The following is a 23,452-nucleotide window of genomic DNA, read 5'->3' as shown; positions in this document are numbered from 1 at the left end:
CAAGCAACTGTCTTTCTTTTTTGGCAATGCTGAGTGGCGTCGTCGGGTAACGAATTCAAAACTTTAAATTGAGTGGGTCCACTGTCTGGGCGTGCCATGACTGCTGACACTGTGCGACGACATGTGTTCCGTTTCTGTGTCATATTTGTGTGTCACGCCTATGTTCGTCGCGTTTTTGGCCTGCTCTGAGAGCAATCTGCTTGTTCTCATGCAATTGGGGATGTATCGACATGCGGTGACAGGTTGGGAACGGCGCGGTTGGCCGTCTGCCGTGGTTTGCGATGGCAGGTTTAGGGGTGGTGCTGCCCTCCAACCTCCTCTGGTGCTGTTTGGGTAATATATCCTTCTCCACCTGGTCTTGCGGCGGAGGGGGAGAGGCCGGTGCAGCTTGTCGGTAGACCTTACGCGTCTAAATGCCCTCCCCCATTATTTTCTATGTTCAATTCTTCTATAGAGCTTTCCGAAGCCCACTACGGGCAATGGGGCATTTGTCTTTATGTCTCACAACTTTCTCAAAGCGTACCTCAACAAATTCTTTTTTTTTCTTCCCATTACCATTTAGCGCCTTTCCGCTCGGGCTTACAAGTTTTGACCATCTTTCTCCCAACCCAACGCGCGGCCGTTCCTGTAGACATGTATTGGTTGTGCTTTAGGCCTCCGGTTTGTCTCCGTCAACGTCGCGCAGTCCCCAATTCCCGCTGTCTCTTTTTTTCGCTCTCTCTACCTTGCGTTGCCACTGTCGTATAGTTGCCAAATGTTGTCGATACTTCTCCCGCTGCTTCACTTTCGCCGAGGGTTCTCCTTCATCGACGATGGTGAGGATAAGAAGAGTCCCTCCTTCGCAACAGGTGTATAGGAGTTTTGCATTCATTCTGTAAGAGCCCCTGAAGAAGAAAATTGTTCTTTTGAAAATGTTGGGAGAGAGAGATAATGCATTTAATGGTAAAAGCGAGGTTAGCCGAGCCATATCGCTTACCATATGAATGAACGAAACATGAGGGTATGTGAACTAAAATAAATAAATAAATAAATAAATAAATAAATAAATAAATAAATAAATAAATAAATAAATAAATAAATAAATTGGCTAATGTTGGGAATTGAACAATAGAACGGAAGGACAACACGCATCGTCTTCCTCCTCAAGCTCTCTCTCTCTCTCTCTCTCTCTCTCTCTCTCTCTCTCTCTCTCTCTCTCTCTCTCTCTCTCTTTCTCTCTCTCTCTGTCTCTCCCGAGAACCGAACCGAACCGGAAACCGGCACCGAACCGCTATTTTTTTCCGGAACCGAACCCGAACCCGAACCAGAACCGTTGTTTTTTTAGCACGCTGAACCCCAATCGGAGCTTCTCCTAAAACGAATTAACGGTTACCGGGTCGCGAGAGAAACCGATTAGCATTCCGCTGTTGATAATGCGTGGTCAACGGCGTTAGGGACTTTCCGGTTTCTCGCACCAGCAAGTTCTCAACCTCTCATGCTTTGTCTCCTTCAGATCACCCACAACATTCGTTTGTCCAACCTTTAACATATCTAAACCGTTCATCACGGCGAAAGCAGCGAGCACTGTGGTGCCCGGTGTACCACTGAGTTTTTCAGAACGCGAAGAGCAGACAACTTCGCGTTTTTTAAAGGGACAATTAAGGCAAGTAGCAAGTTGGGCTCCGACGAAAGTTTAACAACCCGAAGCCCTCTCAGCGTCGATTCGGTGGCGAAAGATGCCCTAATTGCCGAGAAGTTATCAATTAAAAATTACGCCATGTTCCCGTGGGGGGAATCCTGAGGAGGATGCGAAGCAGCAGTGGGGGTTGGTTGGTGTGTAAGTAGAGTTGAAGTAAGTAGTGTCAGTAGAGTTGGTGTGTGGTGTTAGAGTAAGGAGACGCGTGGGTAGGGGGGTATGAATGTCTTTAATTAGGCAATGTAGGTTACGTCTAGTTGTGGTTGTCGTTTCGCCTTGACTCGTATGACTGCTTCGTGGTCCGTGAAGTGTAACGTCAGTGGATGTTGCAGTAGCGGTTCCATCTTGAAGTTACTGAAGGCTAGGTCAATGCAGGTTCCCCGGATGGTTGTGTGTTGCTTGTGGTCGTAGGAAATTCAGCGGAGAGAGTAGCATGACGCCATGTACTGCATCATCCAGTCCTTCTTCATGAGGTATACATTGAAGTCACCTGCGAGTATGAACGGCACGGTCTCCTTGTATGTCTTGTCGTATGTAACCATGGCTTTATCAATGTACGTTTCAACTTTTTGCGCGAGAGTTTCTGTGCAAGGTCATGATGACGATGTCAGTTACATCCTGCGAGACAAGCGGTGCTCTCCGTTCAGGCCGTACGTTGTGGTTGACTTCTCCAAGCGAGTGGAGTTTCAGCAACGCGGCAGCGTGCATATCCACACCATCCTGTGGCAGGAAAATGCGCCTGACGAAGAGTTGTGCGGCGACATGCCCAAGACCCTATACGGCTGTTTATACGGCTGTGAGGAGGAGAATGGAGTAGAGACACGCATGCGCATTGGAGTAGCGCGCAGCGCGTGTTTACACCAGGAGAATTGAGGAGAGACGCGCATGCGCAGTGGAGTAGCGCGCAGTACGTGTGCACACCTGGTTTATACGGCTGTGAAAAGGAAAGGGAAGCGTGCTCGTCTCGTGGTGGCCCAGGAAGACACCGGCCACACTGTCGCTCCAGGAGCCATTAAAGGGTAAGACACCACCGGGAGTTCAGAAAGCCGAGCATGCGCAGTGGGGGAGTGGACGGCGCAACAACAACAACAAGGGAGGGACATAGCCCACACCATAAGATGCTTCGCATCTAAAACGCATTTCATTCCTTGCGCCATTTCATGACGTTTCGCGTGACGTCATCGGCTCCCGGAAGTGAGTGAGACAGCGGCGTGGTCTAGCTGGAAAACAAAAAACGACCGAAAAAAGCATCGTGGTCAGAGGACGAGCAGGTCGCGCACTCGGCGCATACGACAAAACAACTTGCCTTCCCCACACTTCAGTTAAATGCCGCACTCTGTGCGAGAACCTTGGCGCCGCACGGTACCTTAGATGGTGTTTAATCCATGCGAATGTGGCACGCGGCCTTTTACTTTACCTACAAAACGTCCAGCGGACAGCGCAACCACAACGAAAACGACGACAAGGGTGCTCTTTTGATTTGCATTCTCATTATAGATAGTTGAATTTTAGTTGCTTCGATGCACTCGGCTTCAAAATATGCTGCCACCTGTTATTTTAACTTGTAACCTTCGCGATATGGTAACGCTTATCACGTCATCGCTTTTATGTCTTGGGAAGCGAGTTGCCTATTAGTCCATCTGCTAGAAGTGTGCCTAGATCTTTTACGAGCGCCGAAACCACAACTAACAAACGCCTTTGTTCCACTATGGAATCAAAAACTTGCGTTACATGATACAAATAGTACCGCTTTACTAAAGTACGCACCCTATAGCATAGCAGCGCACAATATCCTGAATCAAAAGAACCGGTCTGACGCACACGTTTTATTCAACTTCAAGATGAAATTAACAGGCGATCGATTGCCTTTCGATTAAACAGGCGATCGAGGCGAGCGGTATGTTCAATGCACCTAATTTGTATTTAGTTATTATGGTCACTTAAAACTTCAAAACATTTTTTTCACACTTCGCTAATAATTTAACTCAGCGACCCGATTCGCGAAATGGTTCAAGGTTGTGTGCCATTCCCGGAGCGGTTCGGGTTGTAATTTATTCGAACCGGAACTGAAACAGAACGAAATGAATTCTACCGAGCCCGAACCGTAACTTAATCAGAAGTTTTTTCGGTTATATATATTTCAGGTATTTTGGTTCGGTTATCAGGGTGTAAACCAGAACCGAACCGAACCGAAAACCGGAACTGAACCGGTATTTTTGCCGGAACTGAACCCGAACCCGAACCGTTATTTTATAGCACGCTGAACCCGAACCGGAACTGAACCGAAAAAAGAAATAACGGTTGCCGGTTCATGCCGAAACGGTTCGACCCTCCGTTGTTGATATTGCACAGTCAATGCAATTCAGCCCTTTTTTTCTTTCACGCACTATCAACTTCGTGCCCGCTCGCGCACTTTCCCCTCCAGGCAATTGAACACTATCACGATCGATGTAACAACAAGGGAGATGAATGAGCACCAATGTAGCAATGCTCTGTTGCTGCTGGAAGCGCGAGCGTAGTGCAAGCTGACCAAACGAAATGTCATTCTCGGCAGCTTGCAGGTGACATAAAACGACTTTGCCCTTCCCTAGCTGCGACTTTATTGGAGTAATCAGGCTTCACGAGTGCTCCACTGCGCAACAGCGAAATCCCAAACCCGATGTGTGGAAACTTTTGCATTTTGTAATTTGTTTAAAAGGTCCGACACCTGCAAATTGTTAATACTTAACAAGTGTGACCGCCGAAGCTCCTCAGGGGCTAAGCCGTTTGCTGCTTATGCAGTTTTTTCTCTTTCAGATCTGCTTTTTTTAGATGGTGTACTTGTACTGACTTCCCAACACACAACATTACTTCTACTGCTACTCGTTCCGGAGGCGAGTGCTGCTGTGGACGAATTAAAGAGCGTCTAAACAAAAAAGTCCCATCTCATACTCCGCGTGTCAAATTTCCCTTTCATTTTGTACCAGCATAATCTGTTATAAGATTCCGCAATGTAGCAAATGGAACGATGGCCCGGTGTGAGGCGGTACGATGACATACTGATTGTAATGCACACATCCGGTATAGCTATCGCAAAAGAAATGGCAGTGGTCAGAGCAATAATGCAGTGACTGAGTATTAACTAAAGCGTACTTTTAACAAAAGTGTGGCTAACACACTCGATTAAGGTGGCAGATAACAAATTATTCAGGGTGACCAAATAATCTGATTCATTGGTAGTATTTTTGTGCCTCTCGTAGGATTTTTCTGTTCTGTTACAAATATGAAAAAATGTGCGCCATTGGTATTAAGCGCTGGTATTTGAACGCGCCAGTACGCATGCCTTAATTTAAGGCTTCAAGGTTAGCGTGATGGGCAATTCCATAGCGACGATTGCGTGTTCAACAAAAAAGGAAAGGGCAGAAGTATATCGCACCGTTATATCTCTAGGCGGTGGCGTTATGAATCATGGCCAAGACAACATAAAGTCTGGGCGGGAAAGTAGCTGGTAAATCATCACCATTTCATCTGTTTTTCTAATACCCAGTAATTGTTTGAAGTTTGCTTGGCTATTGCGCCACTGCCCTTGGGGAACAGCAGCAATAATAGATGCTTAGATTTACGCGAAGGCCACCTCTACACTAAGGTTATGCGCCCAGGGGGACACATAATTAGGAGGTAAATATTCATTTCGGATGATTAATTAACTAAAATTGATTAATTAACTTTTTAGTGGCTACAGTAACCAGGCATGTTTGTATTGGAAAGTTACACGCAATCATTTTGCTACGCAGTTTCAATTGTCAGAATTCTTCTAGCGTATCAGTAGTCCAAAATATCAAATGGCGAAGTTTAATTGCCGTTCGCAGGATTACGCATGCAAGACAGTCTGCACCGGCCCAAAGTTCCTCCCTTCTGTGACGTGCCTGCTGTGTGCGGTGTTTAGTTCGACAAAGGGGTTGAGGCCTAGGCAAAAGTTATAACGGCCACCCATTCATTCTGGGCTGGCGTTATCGCAATCTGCAGTACTCGGAACCGCTATCAAAACACAGAACAAAAGGGTGGAGCTATGCGCGGATGTTGACTTCTAACATGCGTAATCATGCGAGAGGCAATTAAACTTCGCAGTTCGGTATTTTGGAGTAGGGATGCGCTACAAGGATTCTGACAAATTAAACTGCGTAAAACACGATTGCGTATAACTTCCCAATACAAACATGTTTGGTTGCTGTAGCCACTAAAAAGTTAATTAATCAATTTTAGTTTATTAAGCCACCTACATCAATACTTACCTACCAATTATGTGTCCCCCTGGGCGCATAACCTCACTGTAGAGGTGGTCTTCGCGTATATCTAAGCGCCTATTTAAAAAACCTGTAGACTTAACTTTGATCACCGTGTATATATATATATATATATATATATATATATATATATATATACACACAAAGTAGAAGTACGCTCTTCGGAGACTTTATTTCCAACGTACTTCTACTTTGTGCGTATTCCTGCAGCAACTAAGCACTCCACTTTACGACTATATATATATATATATATATATATATATATATATATATATAGAAAATAAGGGTTGGCAGTCAAGAAAACCTCGAAAAGCAAAGGGGAGGTTGTGGTGGGTCATAGAAAGAGATGAAGCATTTTTTGAGTCGAAAAGAAAGTGGTGAAAAAATGCCCGCCGGGTGGGATCCGAACCCACGACCTTCAGAATACCGGTCTGGTGCGATACCCGATAAATACCCGAGAAAGTGCTGGGGAAACAGCCCCGCCGGTAGCGTAGTGGTTATCGCACCAGACCGGTATTCTGGAGGTCGTGGGTTCGGATCCCACCCGGCGGGCATTTTTTCACCACTTTCTTTTCGACTCAAAAAATTCTTCATCTCTTTCTATGACCCACCACAACCTCCCCTTTGCTTTCCGAGGTTTTCTTGACTGCCAACCCTTATTTTCTGTCTTATTTCACGGAGCCCCTCATTTCCCATTTTCTGATTCGCTACATGCTTAGCGAGGGCCTCTGTTCTGGCAGTCTTGGTGCCAAAGGGAGCTTAAGAGGGTTCAACGCTGGTCGACCACTCTCGACATGTCGTAGACACTCGAGTTACGGCCCGGGGGTTCAAAAGAAGGTCCCCTTCACACCGAGTAGTCCGAGTGGCGCTGGCTACCACCCCCAAGTGCAGGAAACAAAAATACTTAACATAAATACCCGAGAAAGTGCTGGGGAAACAGCCCCGCCGGTAGCGTAGTGGTTATCGCACCAGACCGGTATTCTGGAGGTCGTGGGTTCGGATCCCACCCGGCGAGCATTTTTCCACCACTTTCTTTTCGACTCAAAAAATTCTTCATCTCTTTCTATGACCCACCACAACCTCCCCTTTGCTTTCCGAGGTTTTCTTGACTGCCAACCCTTATTTTCTGTCTTTTTTCACGGAGCCCCTCATTTCCCATTTTCTCATTCGCTATATATATATATATATATATATATATATATATATATATATATATATATATATATATATATATATATATATATATATATATATACATATAGCAATAAAGGTTGGCAGTCAAGAAAACCTCCGAAAGCATAGGTGAGAATGCGGTAGTTCATAGAAACAGCAGATGCAGAATTTTTTTTATACAGAAAGAAAGTGGTGAAAAAATTCCTGCCGGGTGGGATCCGAACCCACGACCTCCAGAATACCGGTCTGGTGCGATGACCACTACGCTACCGGCGGGGCTGTTTCCCCACCACTTTCTCGGGTATTTATGTGAAGGTATTTTTTGGTTCCGGCACTTGGGGGTGGTAGCCAGTGCCACTCGGACTATGGGGTGAAGGGGACCTTCTTTTTAACCCCCGAGCCGTAACTCTAGTGTCTACGGCATGTCGAGAGTGGTCGACCAACGTTGAACCCTCTTAAGCTCCCTATCGCACCAAAACTACTGCCAGAACCCACGCCCTCGCTATGCATATAGCGAATCAGAATAGGAAATGAGGGGCTCGGGGAATTACGATAGAAATAAGGGTTGGCCGTCAAGAAAACGTCGGGAAGCAAAGGGGAGAATGCGGTAGGTCATAGAAACAGATCAAGAGTTTTTTGAGACAGAAAGAAAGTGGTGAAAAAATGTCCGCCGGGTGGGACCCGATCCCAAGAACTCCAGAATACCGAATCGCTAAATGGATAGCGAGGGCCTGTAAGCGCCACAGCAGTGTGTGCGGAGCTTTGATGCGTAGTTTTGGACTCCCTTACGAAGATAGCTCCATGTGTTTTAGTCTGGTTCCTTACCCACCTCCACCCCTTTGACTCTCGAACCAAGAACAAATCAATTTTGCCCAAGAATACTGCATCGTTTCAATACGCCGGCCCGTATTCCAGGCTACGCTGCCCCAGATGACATGGGATAAATTGACACGGGTGCCTGTTTGAAGGAGCCATGAAGAGAAAACACAAGTTTGGTTCATTGAAAAGATTTCCCCGTTAAAATCATAATGACACCACTTTTAAGGTAAACTTCACTCAAATAAGCAATATAATTAGAAAAAAATGGAATGGTCATGCGACCCACTAGCTCATGTCCCGCAACAGCACCTATGAGGTCATTCGAGCCAGCTCTGCGTTTGGCGGAGGCCGGCGAAAGCAAACGCAAATTAGGCAGAGCTTATAAGCTTGCCGAACGAGGTTTTTGCGCCTAAATTTAGCGCACATTCTTTTTAAAGCAGCAAGAATCGTGGGACAAACCGTGGAAGTTGCGATATCGCACGTACACACAGAAGTGCCGATGCGTACTGCTTTTGGTACTGCGCGCACAATGTTTGGTTTAGCTGCACAGTACTGCGCGCCTTTGTGCTTGCTTAGGCCACACTGTCCGATTGACGCAGGAAAGGGTGCCGTATGTGACCATATTTGTCGAGCGAGCATTATGTTTTACAAAGCGAGTATTTTCTCCGTGAACAAAAACAAACCTAAGGCAGAAATTGGCTTGCCACGGTATGGTGGCGCCATCTAGTTTGACTGACATTAAACGAGGCTCCACGCGCGAGGAGGAGAGTATAGTCTGGCCGTGCCGCAATCGGCTGCAGAGCAGCCGATTACTGTGATGTCATTGCAGACCAGGAAAATGCACAATTTAGCGGAAAATCAAAATTTTAACTTAAATCGAATACTTTCTCAGCGAATAAAGCATCGTTTGCATACGGACAAGCGCTGCGGGCTCCATAAAACACGAAATATTTAGAATAAAATAAACTTGTAGTTTGCCTTCATGGCTCCTTTACTGATATGCCGTGGTTGGGTAAAGGCTTGAACGGATGCGGGTCCTGGCAGGATTGGGGAAACACTCTTGCCTCCAGTTGGTTTCGGACTTGGCATGCTTGTACGCTAACGGATTTTTCTGCTGCACAACAGTTCCGGGAAATCGAAGTTATAGGCGGGAAAGTTTTGACATCCGATCACAGAGTTCCGAGGGGTCCGGGCATGGTGGTAGGGAGATAGGGTCTTGGCCAAGCACGAATAGTAAGTCCTCGTGCTTCGTCAAGACTGGTCTACTTTTCCTCCAGCCAAGAATGCACGGCGGTGCAGATTAGGTTTACGTTGAGTGGAATGGCCGTTGGTGGGAGTGGAGTTTAGAAGGAGGAGGTAGTTCTGACACAAAACTTGGGTTGGGTGCCACTTTAGATACGCCTCCCCGGCATATTTGAAGAGCAGTTTTAGAATCTGTATGATTGTTTGGGGAGAGGCTTTCTCATTCATTAGATCAAAGGAGTGGACCAGGGTTACAAAACGAATACTTAATCTTGTTGTTACTAATTTACAACCTAATCAATTGATTCTTGTATTGTTCCGGACGTATTTGACGCGCATGAACAATTTCTAGAAATACATTCATTCTTACTTCAAGAACGACGCCCATACGTCACGCTTAAAAATCGGGCAGCTGTCACCGTGGACGGGAAACTGCGCTTTATCTAATTCATATTTAGGTTTCTGGGGAGGCACGCGACTGCCCTCAGTGCTAGTTATCCCGCACCAGTTCATTGCACTTCAATTGCAAATTCAAAAAAATATGTTAAAGGAATATGTTATGAACTTCTTTTCTGCCAACAAGTCAACACACGTTTTTCGCATTCAGCGTGCTTTATTTTCCCCCCGTCTCAAGCAGCGTACTTCATCGTCCCACCACACCAATTAGCCATGCCAGATTGAGTAGAGTAGATCGCTGTACTGATGGCTGTGGATGCCTGTGCTCCGATGTAATCTTCAATCAGCCCTGAAATAGCTTTGTCGGGAACCGCGGGGTCGCAGCGCAGCGCAAGAGAGAGAGTACCAGCGTGGCAGGCTTTTGGAATCGAACTGCCCGTGCCGTGCTGGCGCACCAAGCACGCGCTGCTCATTTCTTTATTCTCGTCTTTCATAGTCGGAGCCAACGCCCCGGCTAAGAGCGCCAACCAGAGGGCGCTACAGCTTCATCCTTCTGTCAGTTGTTTGCCTTGCTGTGAGAGCCGGTTGGCGACCGAAAGAATCTTTGAGATCACGCCGGGCAGGACATCTCCTGAGCCACCCGCCACCTGCTTCTCAATGGTGCTTGTGATCATGCCCAAAGCTTTTTTCGCGCTGCCAATCTGGCTAGTCACCAAAAATTCGTAGAACCTGCATTTTGCGTCTTTCAGTGCGCTATCCGCTACCTTTTTTACACTCTGTCCAGCCTTTACAGTAAAGTTCTTTGCTTTCTCCACCAAAAAGTTCAAGAAATACTCGTCCGTCTGAAAGGAGAAGGAAAACAAACACTAAGTATACTGACGATACAAGAACAAGAACGCTAATGAATTTCGTGGTCGTATGTAAAAAAAGGGGGGAGCGGGTTTGGGTACGATAAGCCATACCGTTCTAAAGGAGTGGTTCCAGCGTTAATCCTTGTGGTTCATTTTCTCTTGGCCACTCAAATAACTCATTATTATTTATAACTGTCTATAACATCGGTATCAGATATATCTGCCAGAAGATGTGGCTCAGCTTATTTGTCTGTGTCTTGAAGTGGCCAGGAAAAAAATAGTTGCAATGGGATTATGAGCCATTTCGAATAGTGGCTTCTTACGGTCTATTTTTTTTCAGACAAAGTGAGTTTATTTCGGTCGAATGGTATCATTGTTGTGTAATATGGCTCACAAGAAACTGGCTACACGAAACTTTGGATGTCCTTGCCACGGACAAGTTATGCAAAGGAGGGTGTTCAAATGCAACTTCGTATTTACGAGTAAAGAGCCATCGCTGTTTTCGAACGTTGGCTATGCAACATGGCGTTATAGACAGCTACGAGATAACAACAGAGCCCGCATAAGAAAAGGTTTTTTTCGTTGTTTAAGTTGAAATAAGTTTGCTTGACAGCCCTTTTGTTTTTGTATGGGTTCCGAAGTAGGGTTCAATGAAATTAGGCCAATTTGAACTTTGCATAAGCACCAAAGGCAGACAGCTGTATGATATCGTCGCTTGGTTATTGACAATATCAACGAGCAGCGGAAGATAGACAAAGGAAAGGAGTTGATAACAGTTACCTTGTACACACCTAACAAGTCATGCACATAGAACTATTATTAACAAAGCTCGAAATATGCTTCGTCATACAAGACCTTGACTTGAAGTCTGTCAACTCAAACAGCTTTTGTTGAAGAGGAAAGGAGAATGCTTGAGTGGAAGCAAATAAGCCCCGCAATTGTAGAGGGAACATGCAGCATCAAACAGGCGACTGTCATCAAAATTGAGCGAAAAAAATTAAAATAAATTAGAAATGTAAAGGTGCCAGCCTATTGAAACGCTGATATCCATATCTCTGCACAGACAAGAAAATATTTTGCAACAAAACAGGACAATATTGGGCCAAGCGAACATCAACCGTTTAGCATACAATGACATGCGTTTGATCAGATTTTTGCATCTTTATGAGACGAAAATTCGGGAACTCTGCACAATATTTCATTGTTTCACAATACGATGACGTAAACTAAGTACAGTTCATGTTGCAACCTCAATACGCACTTAATTTAGTGCAAAAATTAATCTTTCATCTACTACGACCAACTTAAAGAACGTGTTTTTCAAATTAATCAGGGTCGCCTGGCATGAGCTCTAGACAACAAAGGAAAGCGAAAACTTTTAGAAATCATTTTGCCCTGGGGCTGAATTTTAATACATATGTGACATAATTTATTAACGAGGGCACACTGCCATAGTGGCCACTGGAGCTATAGAAATATTTCTGTGATTCGGGGCGTTGGAGGAGCATCCTAGATACACCAACATGGTGACGAGAGGATAAATAACGGTGCATGTTAAAGATTCTAAGGTGCTCGAAAATTCATCCAGAGCTCTTCACAACGGCGCGCGACATCACCTGTGTAGCGTCGGTGCGTAAAACCTCATAATCAATCAATCAGAGGCTTAAGAACAAATGAAAAAGGCGAGCGCGGGGAACGCGGCTTTCGAGGTCGTCCCATGGGAGGACAGAAATGGAGGACCACTGTGCTAATATTTGGACTATGACTGCAGTAATACTCGTGCACATCAGAACAGAATGAAACTGCCAAATGGGGCGCGGCAGTAGCGACCGATCCTTGCAACTTGGCTAGGATAGAACGATCAGCGCTTTATTGATTATGTTATATTGACGGCAATTCCACACTTACCCTTCCCAGTTATGAATTGTGAAAACATAAACAATGGCGTTGTGTGTTCGCACCGGAAAGGGGCTTTACGAAAGTTGTATATTTTTGGGTCACTAGATATATATCCGCCATAAATTTTGCTTAAAGGCAGCATGAATCATCCTTATTGTTGCCGTAACGCCCATCAGGATAAAAAAGTATTTCGGGCTAAAAGCCTGAACAGGCAGTTTTGAAGAAGTGCAACGCGACAGATAAACAGCCAGAGGGTCAGTAACGAAAAAATTATTTCTCACCTCGTCACGGAGTTCTTCGTCTTTTGCGAGCTCTGCAGCAACTTCCTTGAGAATCATTGATAGTTGTAGGGCTTCTTCTCCAATGCTCTTAGAGCTGGCGTCCAGAAGGTCGTTGAATGCTACGCCATCTTCGTCCAGGAAATTGTTTGTTGAGGCTGAGTAGAGATGGAATTCAGAATTGTTACTTGGAGGCAGCGGATCTAATTTTCATGTGACTGATCTGAATGTACCACCATTAAATAAGGACGCAGTAAGTGTTTCATTCGCGTGCGAAAGAAACAGGGCTGTTCTCTACTATATTGTGAATGTAGAGGTCCTTACCACTTGCGCAAAGGCTTTCGACATCCGTTTTAAAGATGATTTTTTTTCTCACTGCAAGCATTGTTTAGATTCAAGGATAATTAGGAAGGAAACATCGTCTCTTCGATTTTCGCACGTCATTGAAATTAACGTACAAAAGTATTACCGGTTTCGCACAGTGCGTGCTTAAAAGGTTTTTTTATGTTGATGACAGAAATTCTGGACTTCCAGAGAACAATTCATTGTTTGACTAGAAAAACACACAAAATAAATATGCTCAACATGCTGAGCTTCGGCCCTTTTGCTCAACTTTCTGGCCCAGCGATCATGATAGCTTTTCTGCTACGATGCTAGTGGTCGTCAGTGTACATGGCAATTTATGTTGATATAGCATATCCCTGGCTAGAATGAAGAGAATATCTAGGGCAGTTGTTTGAATTAGGGGTATACGTTTTTTTTTTTACTTTTTGTCATTGTTATTTGGGAGCCCACAAGCAGCGAAAACATCTATACAACACCACTGCGACAATTTACCACAGATGCTTCATTCCAGCTTGACCATATTCATAATGTTGAAACGTTTACTCACGTGCCGCGGCCACAGCGGTCAGTACGCACAGAGCTATAACGATAGCGTTCATGGTGTTTGCAGGAGACGTCACCAACCTGTCGACAGCAAATAGCGAACAATATTGTGAGGCAGTTGAACAAATTTATAATTGTGAGCCTTGAAGAAAAAAGCATCAGCCTCCGCATGAAGGGATAAACTAAGTTTTAATTACTACACGCAGAGCGAAATAGGAACGCAGTTTTTACAACATCGTTATTATCGTTATGGGCGGTTTTTTTGTCTTCTACTACGAGCCTCCCTGGGTACCATTTCAAACTGGGAATATACAGTCGAATTCAGCGCGTCGTTTAACCCGGACCTCTTCTATATCATCTCTTATTAATTTGTTTTAATGCTCATTGTGCAAGTAGTACCACGGCGCGAAAACGTTTTTATATTCGGTAAGGCTACCAGTACACTCCGAACACGGCATGAATAACACAGGCCATTTTACATTCGTCATTTCAGCTGAAACTCATTCCTTTACTATGCTCTTATACCAGAAATCCAGGCTTTAATGCTTTACGACTATACGGGACATCTGACTGCAAATACGGCGAAGTAGTTTGTGCTAAAATTTCACTCCTCAAAGTGCATGTCTTCGGGGTATTAGGGGAATCGTCGATGTCATTTGAAGCTCCAGCAGCAGCGTAATTCCTAGAGAAGCTTCACTTCTTCTCGGCTTTAGACGCAACTACACTAGGCTAAGCCGGAGGCACATATAAGACCAGACAAATTTACGAAGAAAACAGTTCGCGAGGAATTTAAACTCTGAAAAAATTTCTAGGCCAACCCTAAGCCTTCTCGACCACACAGATTTCAAAGAATAAGCAAGTCCTTTAGATGCGACACAAATATTTTATTACAGTAAGAAAGTTATTTTCTGGAGCTTTCCGCCATAAAACCTTTCAGCCTTGCTGTGGACGTCAGCTCGTACATTGAATTTTTTTCGGCCTGCGCGTTTTCGACTTGGCCTAGAGAATTTTGACAAAGACTGTACGTATATGTCCTCCCGAACACACTGTCAGTTTACGCTAGCCAGGGATAACCCAAAAGGCATGACTGTTTGTTGGGAATATTTTGTTTTATGGATAGATGGAGAAAGGAATTTTATTTCATATTGAATGAAACTTCCACCTGATCAAGCGTAACAGCGGGTTAATGCAGGGCACTAAAAATGTGCATAGTTGCGCAATCGCAACTGGACCCACAAGGCAAGACCGGCATGATGACTATGTTGACGCCTTGACAGGCCTGATTTCATTATTATGCGTTAGCATACAATGCCCAAGACGCAACGAAAACGTGTAAGCCACGTGTGAAGCATCGGCAAGGCGAGAGTCCATCCGGGGATAACTAAGGATAGTACATCGGAGAAGAAAAAGGCGCGTGATTTCAGCAGGCACTGTGTCTGTGCAGTGTAGAAGTCCGGCGAAGATTGGTGTTGCTCCGCCGGTGGGGCAATATGCGCGTTGTTTCATCGCCCTATAGTGTATGGGTGTTTAAGTGCACGCGCCCATGAACAGCAACGGCTGGGCGGCGGGGGGAAGCCGTGAAATTTATGCATGTGTGGCGCCGAGTGGCTCGCGTGTCGTTACCGGCTTTAACACTCGCGAAGTTGATTGCAGGTGGTATGTGTGTGCTCGTATGACGCCACGTGCCGTTGCAAGAGTTAGTAGTGCTGGTGCGTGGGGCAAGGTCGCATATACGTGTTTACGCACATACAAAGGAACTGAAACAGATTATCCTTTTGTATTTATTGTATTCATTCCTTCTGTCGTTGTCATCCGCTTGCTTCGCAACTACCAAAGGCCACTTCAAGTGGCGGACATTGGATTCTAATAACACCGTAATATTCGCCAATAACGCAGGAGGCCCTCATTGGGGCGGATTCGACAGGTCGGCTAACTAAACAATGTCATTATTAGATGTAAAACCGGGTGGCATCATCACCCCTCAGACACGCAGCACTTCATCGTAATTGAGAAAATTCGTTGCCTCTGCTTTTTCGATTAATTTGGCATGCCAGAATTTTTTTATTGGGCCGTGTAATTCTTGGTTATTGCCGTAGGAGGGGAAGGGGGGGGGGGTGTGCCGACCGTCAGCTTTACTCGTAATTACAGCCTGCGTAATTACAGCCTGCGAGTACATCCGAATACTGGTCGCGGAGATGGTACGTGATCTAATTACGGGGGAAGTATAAACAAACCAATACATAAGATTCATTTATGTCATCCCATGATTGTTCCCCAACCTTGAAAATCGCCAATCATCCCTAGGCAACGCATATCCACTCCCTCACATTCGGAGTGACAACAAGACAGTAACTATTCCTGTTCGTTCTCGTTCATTGGATTGGGGATGATGAGGAGAAGCCAGTGATCGTATTACTCTTGCTGTCCAGGGGTGAAGATGTTATTACTTAATTTATTACAAAATTTGGCGGCAAATCTTGAATTAGCTACCATCCGGTGGTGATTGATGTCCAACAGTCAACGCGTCTCATCACCACGAAAAAAATCTTGGTCTTCAGTTTCTCGCGGATGCTCTGTAGCTCTGAGTCTAATGCAGGTATATTGGAAAAAAATACACTGAAATTTTCCGATAAAAGACTCTACCGTTATGCCGAGTTTTATTCACTGGTCTTAACAAATTAGCTCACGGTGACGTTGTAAACGTATCGGAATTCCCGTCAGCTGTCAAGACATCGTCGTGTACGAAGGGAGTATAGTTACAAGAAACGGGTGTAACTGTTGTTTTCTCGAAACTATCCCCAAACAACTTACATCACAATTATCCGCTACGATGACTCTAGCATTGCGCCAAGATTCATGTACGTTTCACAATTACGTAGTTGCTTGAGGCGTTTGAAATATTCAGAGATTCCTGTCTGTTGTCAATACGTGGGATTCTAGGTAAGGAAAACACGCAGCCTCATGTTTTCCGCTAAAATAAAGCTCTATTCCTCCCAAGGGTCATTCAGCTGAATGACTATAAAGTGAGTTTAATTGCACATAACAAACAAACCCGTCTTGTTTCGTGCACTTCTAGGACCGCACCCCTCTTAACGCACATCATCCCTCGAGTTTCGCTACCCGTTTTTGTTCACAGTACAAAGACTGGTAAATTTCTTTCGTACGTACCAGCGTGCATTCCACCCGGCACAGGCTTACCCTCGAAAACCCACCGCCTGGTAAGGCGCAGCGTCTGAAGCCTAGACTGTTCAAACTATTCAAAAGTTATGCTGCAGCTTTGGCTTCCCGTAAATGGTGCCAAAACAGGAACACTCGTTTATGTATGGCTGGCTGAAGGAAAACCTTTATTGTTATGTACTTAGGTGACGCGCATAGCCATAGGCATCTACTTAACCTCCATCTCTCTAACCGGGTTATTACTCGTTTCTCCCTAATCCAGACGTCCAGAATGATCGCCGTGACGGCCACAGCAACCAGTGGCGCTCACCACTTTCCTCGCTAACGTGCAGAAGTCACAGCAGGTAGAAGCGGGATACAACTCGACACGGGAGTAACCAAACGCCCCACAATTTCTTCTGGCTGCCAACAAAATCGCGACGCGCTTCCTTAATAAAAACAGACACGATGGCAGGAGAGCCTAATTAACGAACAAAGTTTTGGTTGTGGGGCGGGTTCCTTTGAGATGACCTTGCAACTCTCCAAAACGTTATTCGGGCTCATCAGTGAACGTGTACAAAGAATCTGCGTTACGCACACTGAAAAAAATGAACGAACCCCTTCCCTAAGGAAACCGGTCTCCCCGCGAAGCTTGACCTCAGCGAAAACGAAAACGACCGAAGTCGAAATCCAATAACCGCAAAACGAAAACTAAAACACTTCTCCTAAGCTCATAACGCGATGACCCAAACGAAAACGCAAAACCATCGATGGGCCAAAACAAAACCCTTTCATTACGCTGGACTTCACCTGAAAGGACATGTCTGGTGTACATTATTGTAGATCAATCTTCCGCGATTATCGGGAACGTTTACGTTCTTCAATGGCTCCCAGCTTTTCCGTGGCGCAAAACACCCGCGGCCTACCCATGCCGTGCTAGAAGGTGAACGGCTCAATGAGCGCGAGCGACCGCATCTCTGATGCGGCGTGATGCGAGCGACGGCGCCGATTGGTTCCCATTGTGGCGTGATACACCGCGACACTTGCGCGCGGGCGCCTGCGCCATATGCGAACGGCGAGTTCAAACAGTCGATCTATAAGCTCCCACAGGAGATTTTTACCCTTACGTGCCGGGCACTTAAGAGGCCCCGCTTGTCATCGTAGCTCTTCACGTGGTGTAACGCACCTAAACAAAATCACGCGATCTCACGCACCCAAACAGAGGCTTCGAAATATACCCGCTTGTCTCTCGATTCTACCTTCCCGCCAAAAGTTAAGAGAATGCTCAAACAAGTGGGCACAACAATACAGGCAGAACCGTTCGTAACTCCTGTAACCGCTGGCACTGGTCGCACGTGCCCCCATATTTAGCGCAAAGGAAACTGCCGGTACATCTGAAGAAAAATATATGTACTTAACCGGCAGCCCCCGCGTTCATTTAGTTGCGAATGTTCGTTGGGTTGGTTTTGGGATAGCAAGACAAAGGAAAGTGGCCGCGGAAGAAAAAAACTAAGCGTGCAAAAGACTTTCAAAAAACGCCATTCAAATCCTTAAAGGACCAGAACTCACGCTCGTGCTCTTCCAGGCAGAACGCGAAACGAAAGATAAAGAAAATGATGCGAGCTGCCCCATGAGAAAGCGCAAGAGTACTGCGAAGGCGGGAAAATTGAATTGCATTGAAAAAACTTCTGTTCAGTTCATCGAGAGAGGAGTGAGACAGGGAGGGAAAGAGCGTGAGGAGTAGTCGCAAAGAGCGGAGAACGGCGGCACAACCCGTCTTACGAATCACTGCTCCGCACTCGAGCGTTTTCGTCTTGAGTGCAACTGCTTCAAATTTTTACCTGTTTTACCCCCGAACACGTCCCCAGACTGGATACGTGCCAGACACTTCAAAGGCATCATCATCATCGTCATCGTTGTGTAACACGTGTAACACGTAGCACGTGTAGCAGTTAATTTTGCCGCAAGACGTTTCGTCTTGCGCCCCCACCTACATCGCAAATCCGCCAATAAAAGCTTAACTTGAAAGAATTCTACCCCGTAAAACAGTATTGAAGAATAGCCACCTCGAAGTTTTGGATACTCAGAGAAACCTTGGGTGCGGAAGTAAGAGCTTTCTTGGTAAACTAAAGTCTTCTATGATTAACATAATATCAGTTTACGATTTCGAATCCCACCCTATATGTAGGTGCGTTTGCGGTGGTGGTCTGGTTGTGCGTCCAATGTTCGCGTTTGCAACGTGAACATTTTTTTAGTAAGATGCGCCTCTTCAATCTCGCATCCAAAGCATGCTACAAAAAACATGAGTTACCGGTTCTCCAAAGTGAGCACTAATACAAGAAGCATACTGTTTCTCATACAGCCTGAAGCAAAAATGGCAACGTATTTTCTTACCAGCTTCAGTGGTCCACGAGTAGGAATGGCCTTTTCAGATTGCTTAGACTCATTTCATACGCTATTTTATATAGGATCCAAGGAGATAAATACGTTCCTGATTGGGTGGAAAGAAATTTAGGTTACTGATAAATAAGACTGATTAGTTATTATCTTGCCAAAAACCGCGTGCAATCCGCTATCTGCCTGCGTCAGCGTCACTTCTTCAGTCTCACTACGTCATCACTGCCTGTTTTGCCAAGGAGTGTCAGCATAAGGCACGGCACTTACATCATGCACGATATCTATCTACCTCACGTTGCATTACACTTATCACTTCAATATCTCATTACTCCAAGAATTCCGCAGTCACAGTGTATTCCGCCGCGCAGTTTTATTAGCCGTCTATGTAAATGCAAAAGCATGTGTTACCTCGGTACGTCGCCACTTAATGTTTTTTTCACACAGATTGCAGAAACAAATCGTCGGAGTATGGAGCAGAAAAAAAGCCGATGGCTCAAAGACTAGACAACAGGGCAACGGAGTTGGAAAAAAAAAGTTATTCAATTGGGGTCGGTGAGGATTCAAACCAGGGAGCCACGAAATGCTAGAAGCCCTAACACTACGTCAGCTCAGCTATTTATCGCAATACACGTAGAGCGACAGGGTTCCAGCTAGTTGGTAATCCGAGCTACGCAGCACGAAAAAAGACCAGGGACGAAAAGAACAGGGACTACAAACAAGCGCTGACCTCCAACTAACTTTAGTGAAAGGAAACGCACACGTAAATATACATTCTATCGCAACGTCATGGCAAATATTAAAGCTATAAAACAGCCACGTAAAGCGAATCAATGGGACTAGTCAATGGACGCGTTTTTAATTCAATGGGTGACTTAAAAACGCGTGTTAGCGTGAAGTACTGAGGCCTACATTACCTTTGGTACGTTTGTTGGAACGTTTGTTGGTACCTCGTGGTGTTTGTACGTTGAGCATGCTATTTGACCAATTAGCAATTATCAGGTAGAAAGGCACGTCTGCGCTGGATCTCCTCTTTGGTTGCCCCAATGCGGTTATTTGCCAAATCATAACGAGGCGCAAAAAATTCAGGGGTGCTTGCACTCACCCGCAAGACTCGAATGGCGAAGCTCTTTTTGATGATCATTGACGCACACACATTTGAGTTTTAGTCTTCTTGTGGTGTCGTGGTTGACGTTGGCAACATTGCATTTCAATGACCTTATGTTGAGCAAGGCCAGAGCGAGCTCGTCGTTTTGGTCGACGTTTTCGTCCGCCACTCTGCAAGCGCGACATTCAGTCCCTAGAGGATGCTTTGCACACTGAGCCTCTCGAAGCGCGGCTTCGTCGGCGGCCCTCCGAACTATCCTGGGCCGGGCCATGTGGAGTCAATGATCACGTACAGCAGCTTTTACATTCAAGTCGTGGCGCTTCTACGGCACAGAGCGCATGCGCATGACTGCATGAGGACGAACAAACGAGGTGCGTACGCTATGACGTGTATTTCTCGTTCCGAGCAGGAGTTTCCACGATACGGTGAACCCTGGAGCTTTTTTGTTGCCATTGTTGGCCAGTCGCCATAAGTGGGTATGCGTGGCTTGACGAACGAGAAGCGGCGAACGCTGGTTTTTCTCTTTTTTTTTGCGAATATTGACCAATAATCTTAAGTTGGTATGCTTAGCTTGACGAATGTGCGCTGGAGGCACGCGCGCATGAGCGCTCGGCATTTCATTGAGATTTTTAACTGCGGATACCACACACTAGCAATTTGTTCAACAGCTTCGGCGGTAGACATTCACGCCAACGAAAAAAAAGTCATACAGCACTCCGTCTAATGACGACGATGGTTGTATGCGGAACTTTCTCGTGGTTGATTCTTTGCTTAGCCAATCCCTTACTGCGAGAATGTGCTACTCTGGAGGTACGCACCACTTTTTCAAAATGTCCTGCAGCAACTCTCGGGTGTGCACTCCCCAGGCCTAACGTTTGCGTTTGGGGTGTACAGCGCGAATCAGTAACGGCTGCTTGGCGTTCGCTTCGGCCAACGCCCACCAAAGTTCGGTAGGCGATTTTTAAGCCTACACTGACTTGGTTGTTTGTTCAAAATTCCATAAAGAAATAAATTTCGAAATGGTGCAATCGGATAGATGCCGGCTTCATAACGCGAGGTACCCAGGTCCAATTGCTGCCGCGGGAAGCGTTTTTTTCTTTCACTTCACGCACCATCATTCATCATCATCGCCAGAGAAAGTTGGGTTTCCTGCAGGACGTATTTCCGCACAACAGCATGAGTGAGGACGCTGAAGCGTCCCTTTAAAGTGAAAGGCGCACTTAGGGATCGCGTTGTGGTATTTGACCTAAAAACGTGTGTTAGTGACGTGTGTTGATGCCTACGTAAGTACCTTGAGCGTGCTAATCACAAAAGGAGGCATTAAAAGAGTAGCCAATCACCTCCCGCAATACGTCTTCTTCCATGATGACAGTGACAGTATGTGCAGATATGGTACTCTAGATATTAAAACAACGGCGTAAAAACTACAAGATGATGATGACACTGGGGGGACATGTCAGGAAATGAAAAGGCATGCCTTCGCAATCACTGTATTTTAAAGAGTGCTTAGGTGTCCTCACAGTTTTTGGGTTAATCGACACGATTTTAGGGGAAATCCCCAAGGTGGAGTAAGTGCCTGCGAAGGAAAGTTTGACATCCACATGAATGCAGCCGTAAGGCTACAAAAAAAAGCTATACAGCTTTCTCAGAAACTTTGCAGTTGAAGAAAAATTCGTCCTAGTCCAGGATTTGAACCCGGGACCACCGCTTAACCGGAGCAGTCACTCTCCAACTGACTTAACGGGTAGGCTAGTCGTCTAGCGTGAGAGCGAATTGATCAAGAACTCGAAGTGATGGGCAGGTGATAATCTACCTGATTTTAGGGGAAATCCCTAAGGTGGAGTAAGTTTCCTGGTGGAGCATGTAAGAGTAAGGCCCTTGAACTCCTCGCAGTTTTTGATAATTTTTTACTTGCTAAATCCACTGCGCGTGCCGGGAACACTGGGAGGTCACCGCGAGGCAGGCACGCACTTACAAGCTCTCTCCATTTTTCTGTATTTTTTCCTGCAACACAGAACTTACGGATTGTACAACAACGCCCCTGTTAAAAAGCAGAATAAAACAATAGATGATCGTATATCACAAACGTCAAACAGACATCACCACATTAACAAACTTATTCCTCGACCGATTTGAGCTAGGAAAAGGATCAAACCAATGCGGATAAAAAATGGGAAAATATCATTGCTAATGCTAAGCTACCAGCCAGACAAGGCAGTTAGACAGGTACGGTAGGCTGTTGCGTTCACTCGCATGCAGCATTTGACTGCGTTTGTGCCGTAAGGCGAAATAGTTTGGTGAAATCAAAATTAAAACAAATCCTAACACCTGGGGTGACGCATGTTAATTCACAATGTTCGCTTGCTGCAGTTTCTAATTTAAAGAAATGGCTGCCCATCTGCTCCTTTCGTTCCAAATGCCGACGAAAGACGATAGTTGACTGGCGCCCGTGCCAAGTAAATGCCACCCTTCACTTTTCCGCTCACCTCTCATGCCGTTCCTCTTCCGTTTCGTTCTTCCCAAGATAACGCGCAAGAGGTTTGCTCAAGTCGATTTAAATTTACCGTGTTCTACTCCTCCAGGCAGGGTGCCTTGATGCCAGCGCGGCCGTACGGCGGAGGCGCGCGTGATTTGAGACGCCCTGCTACAATGTTTAGAGAACCAGGTTACCCTTCTCTACGTGCATTCCAAGCGGAACACGGAACCTATCTGGTGGAACCTTTCTTTACTGTTTCCGTTTGAATTCTTAAAATTCCGCCAGGAGCTATAGCGGCGCGGGCAACAGCAGGCGACGATTTTCTGCAGTTGATGTAGTATTTAATTTCTTTTCACAAAAAACCGCATCCAAAATTTTTTTAATAAAGGTACACGGCAAATATCACTTATGAACTAATTTTCTGCCTCACATTTATAAGGTTTTGTTCTTGTTCAACAATGTTGACAAGTACGAAGATTGCCACCGGACTTAGGCGTTTAGGTTAGGCTGTGACTATATAAGACTATTGCGCAGCTTCTGTTTCATTCTGGCCGGGTGGCTGAATCGAGTCACAGACAGACGCACAGGTAGACAGACATACAGACAGACCAAAATTTCTGCGTGTAAGTAGCCCAAGAGAAAATCGTCTTTAAAAAACACGCATTCCACGAAAGTCACGCCCTACGTTTATTTTATGTTTGCATGTCCGTGAATCGGTGTTTGTTTGGAAAAAGGCTTAGAAAAGCTCCTCCAATTCCATTTTCAAAAGCATTCATGATTTGCGATGTCACAGACCGCCGCGAGGAAAAATGTA

General features: G+C 45.5%; 1 protein-coding gene and 1 non-coding gene across 2 annotated transcripts; one reads left to right on the top strand and one right to left on the bottom strand.

The window, feature by feature from the left end:
• Positions 1–6,437: 6,437 nt before the first annotated feature.
• Trnat-ggu (transfer RNA threonine (anticodon GGU)) lies at positions 6,438–6,510 on the top strand. The gene has a single exon. It is a non-coding gene; the product is annotated as a tRNA-Thr (tRNA).
• Positions 6,511–10,002: 3,492 nt separating this feature from the next.
• Positions 10,003–19,166, bottom strand: LOC144167500 (uncharacterized). Its single transcript, XM_077696752.1, has 4 exons — positions 19,055–19,166; positions 13,509–13,585; positions 12,620–12,774; positions 10,003–10,430 (listed from the first exon to the last, which is right to left on the bottom strand). The coding sequence occupies exons 2-4, from the start codon at positions 13,558–13,560 to the stop codon at positions 10,134–10,136; spliced, it is 504 nt and encodes a 167-aa protein (XP_077552878.1). The 5' UTR covers positions 13,561–13,585; positions 19,055–19,166; the 3' UTR covers positions 10,003–10,133.
• Between the last annotated feature and the right edge of the window lie 4,286 nt (positions 19,167–23,452).

The sequence above is a fragment of the Haemaphysalis longicornis genome, unplaced genomic scaffold (genome assembly GCF_048455015.1).
Source record: "Haemaphysalis longicornis isolate Haplotype H1 unplaced genomic scaffold, Haemaphysalis longicornis Haplotype H1 scaffold_2, whole genome shotgun sequence".
Taxonomy (NCBI): domain Eukaryota; kingdom Metazoa; phylum Arthropoda; class Arachnida; order Ixodida; family Ixodidae; genus Haemaphysalis; species Haemaphysalis longicornis.
Note: the sequence above shows the minus strand (reverse complement) of the source record. Positions and strands in the feature narration are given on the sequence as shown.

Bases quoted from the DNA above. Each gene is read 5' to 3' on its own strand.
- LOC144167500 (XM_077696752.1), bottom strand. From the start codon at position 13,560: ATGAACGCTATCGTTATAGCTCTGTGCGTACTGACCGCTGTGGCCGCG. The intron at 12,775-13,508 runs GTGAGTAAACGT...ATCTCTACTCAG, and splicing joins GACCGCTGTGGCCGCGGCAC to CCTCAACAAACAATTTCCTG. The intron at 10,431-12,619 runs GTGAGAAATAAT...TTCTCCTTTCAG, and splicing joins ACGAAGAACTCCGTGACGAG to ACGGACGAGTATTTCTTGAA.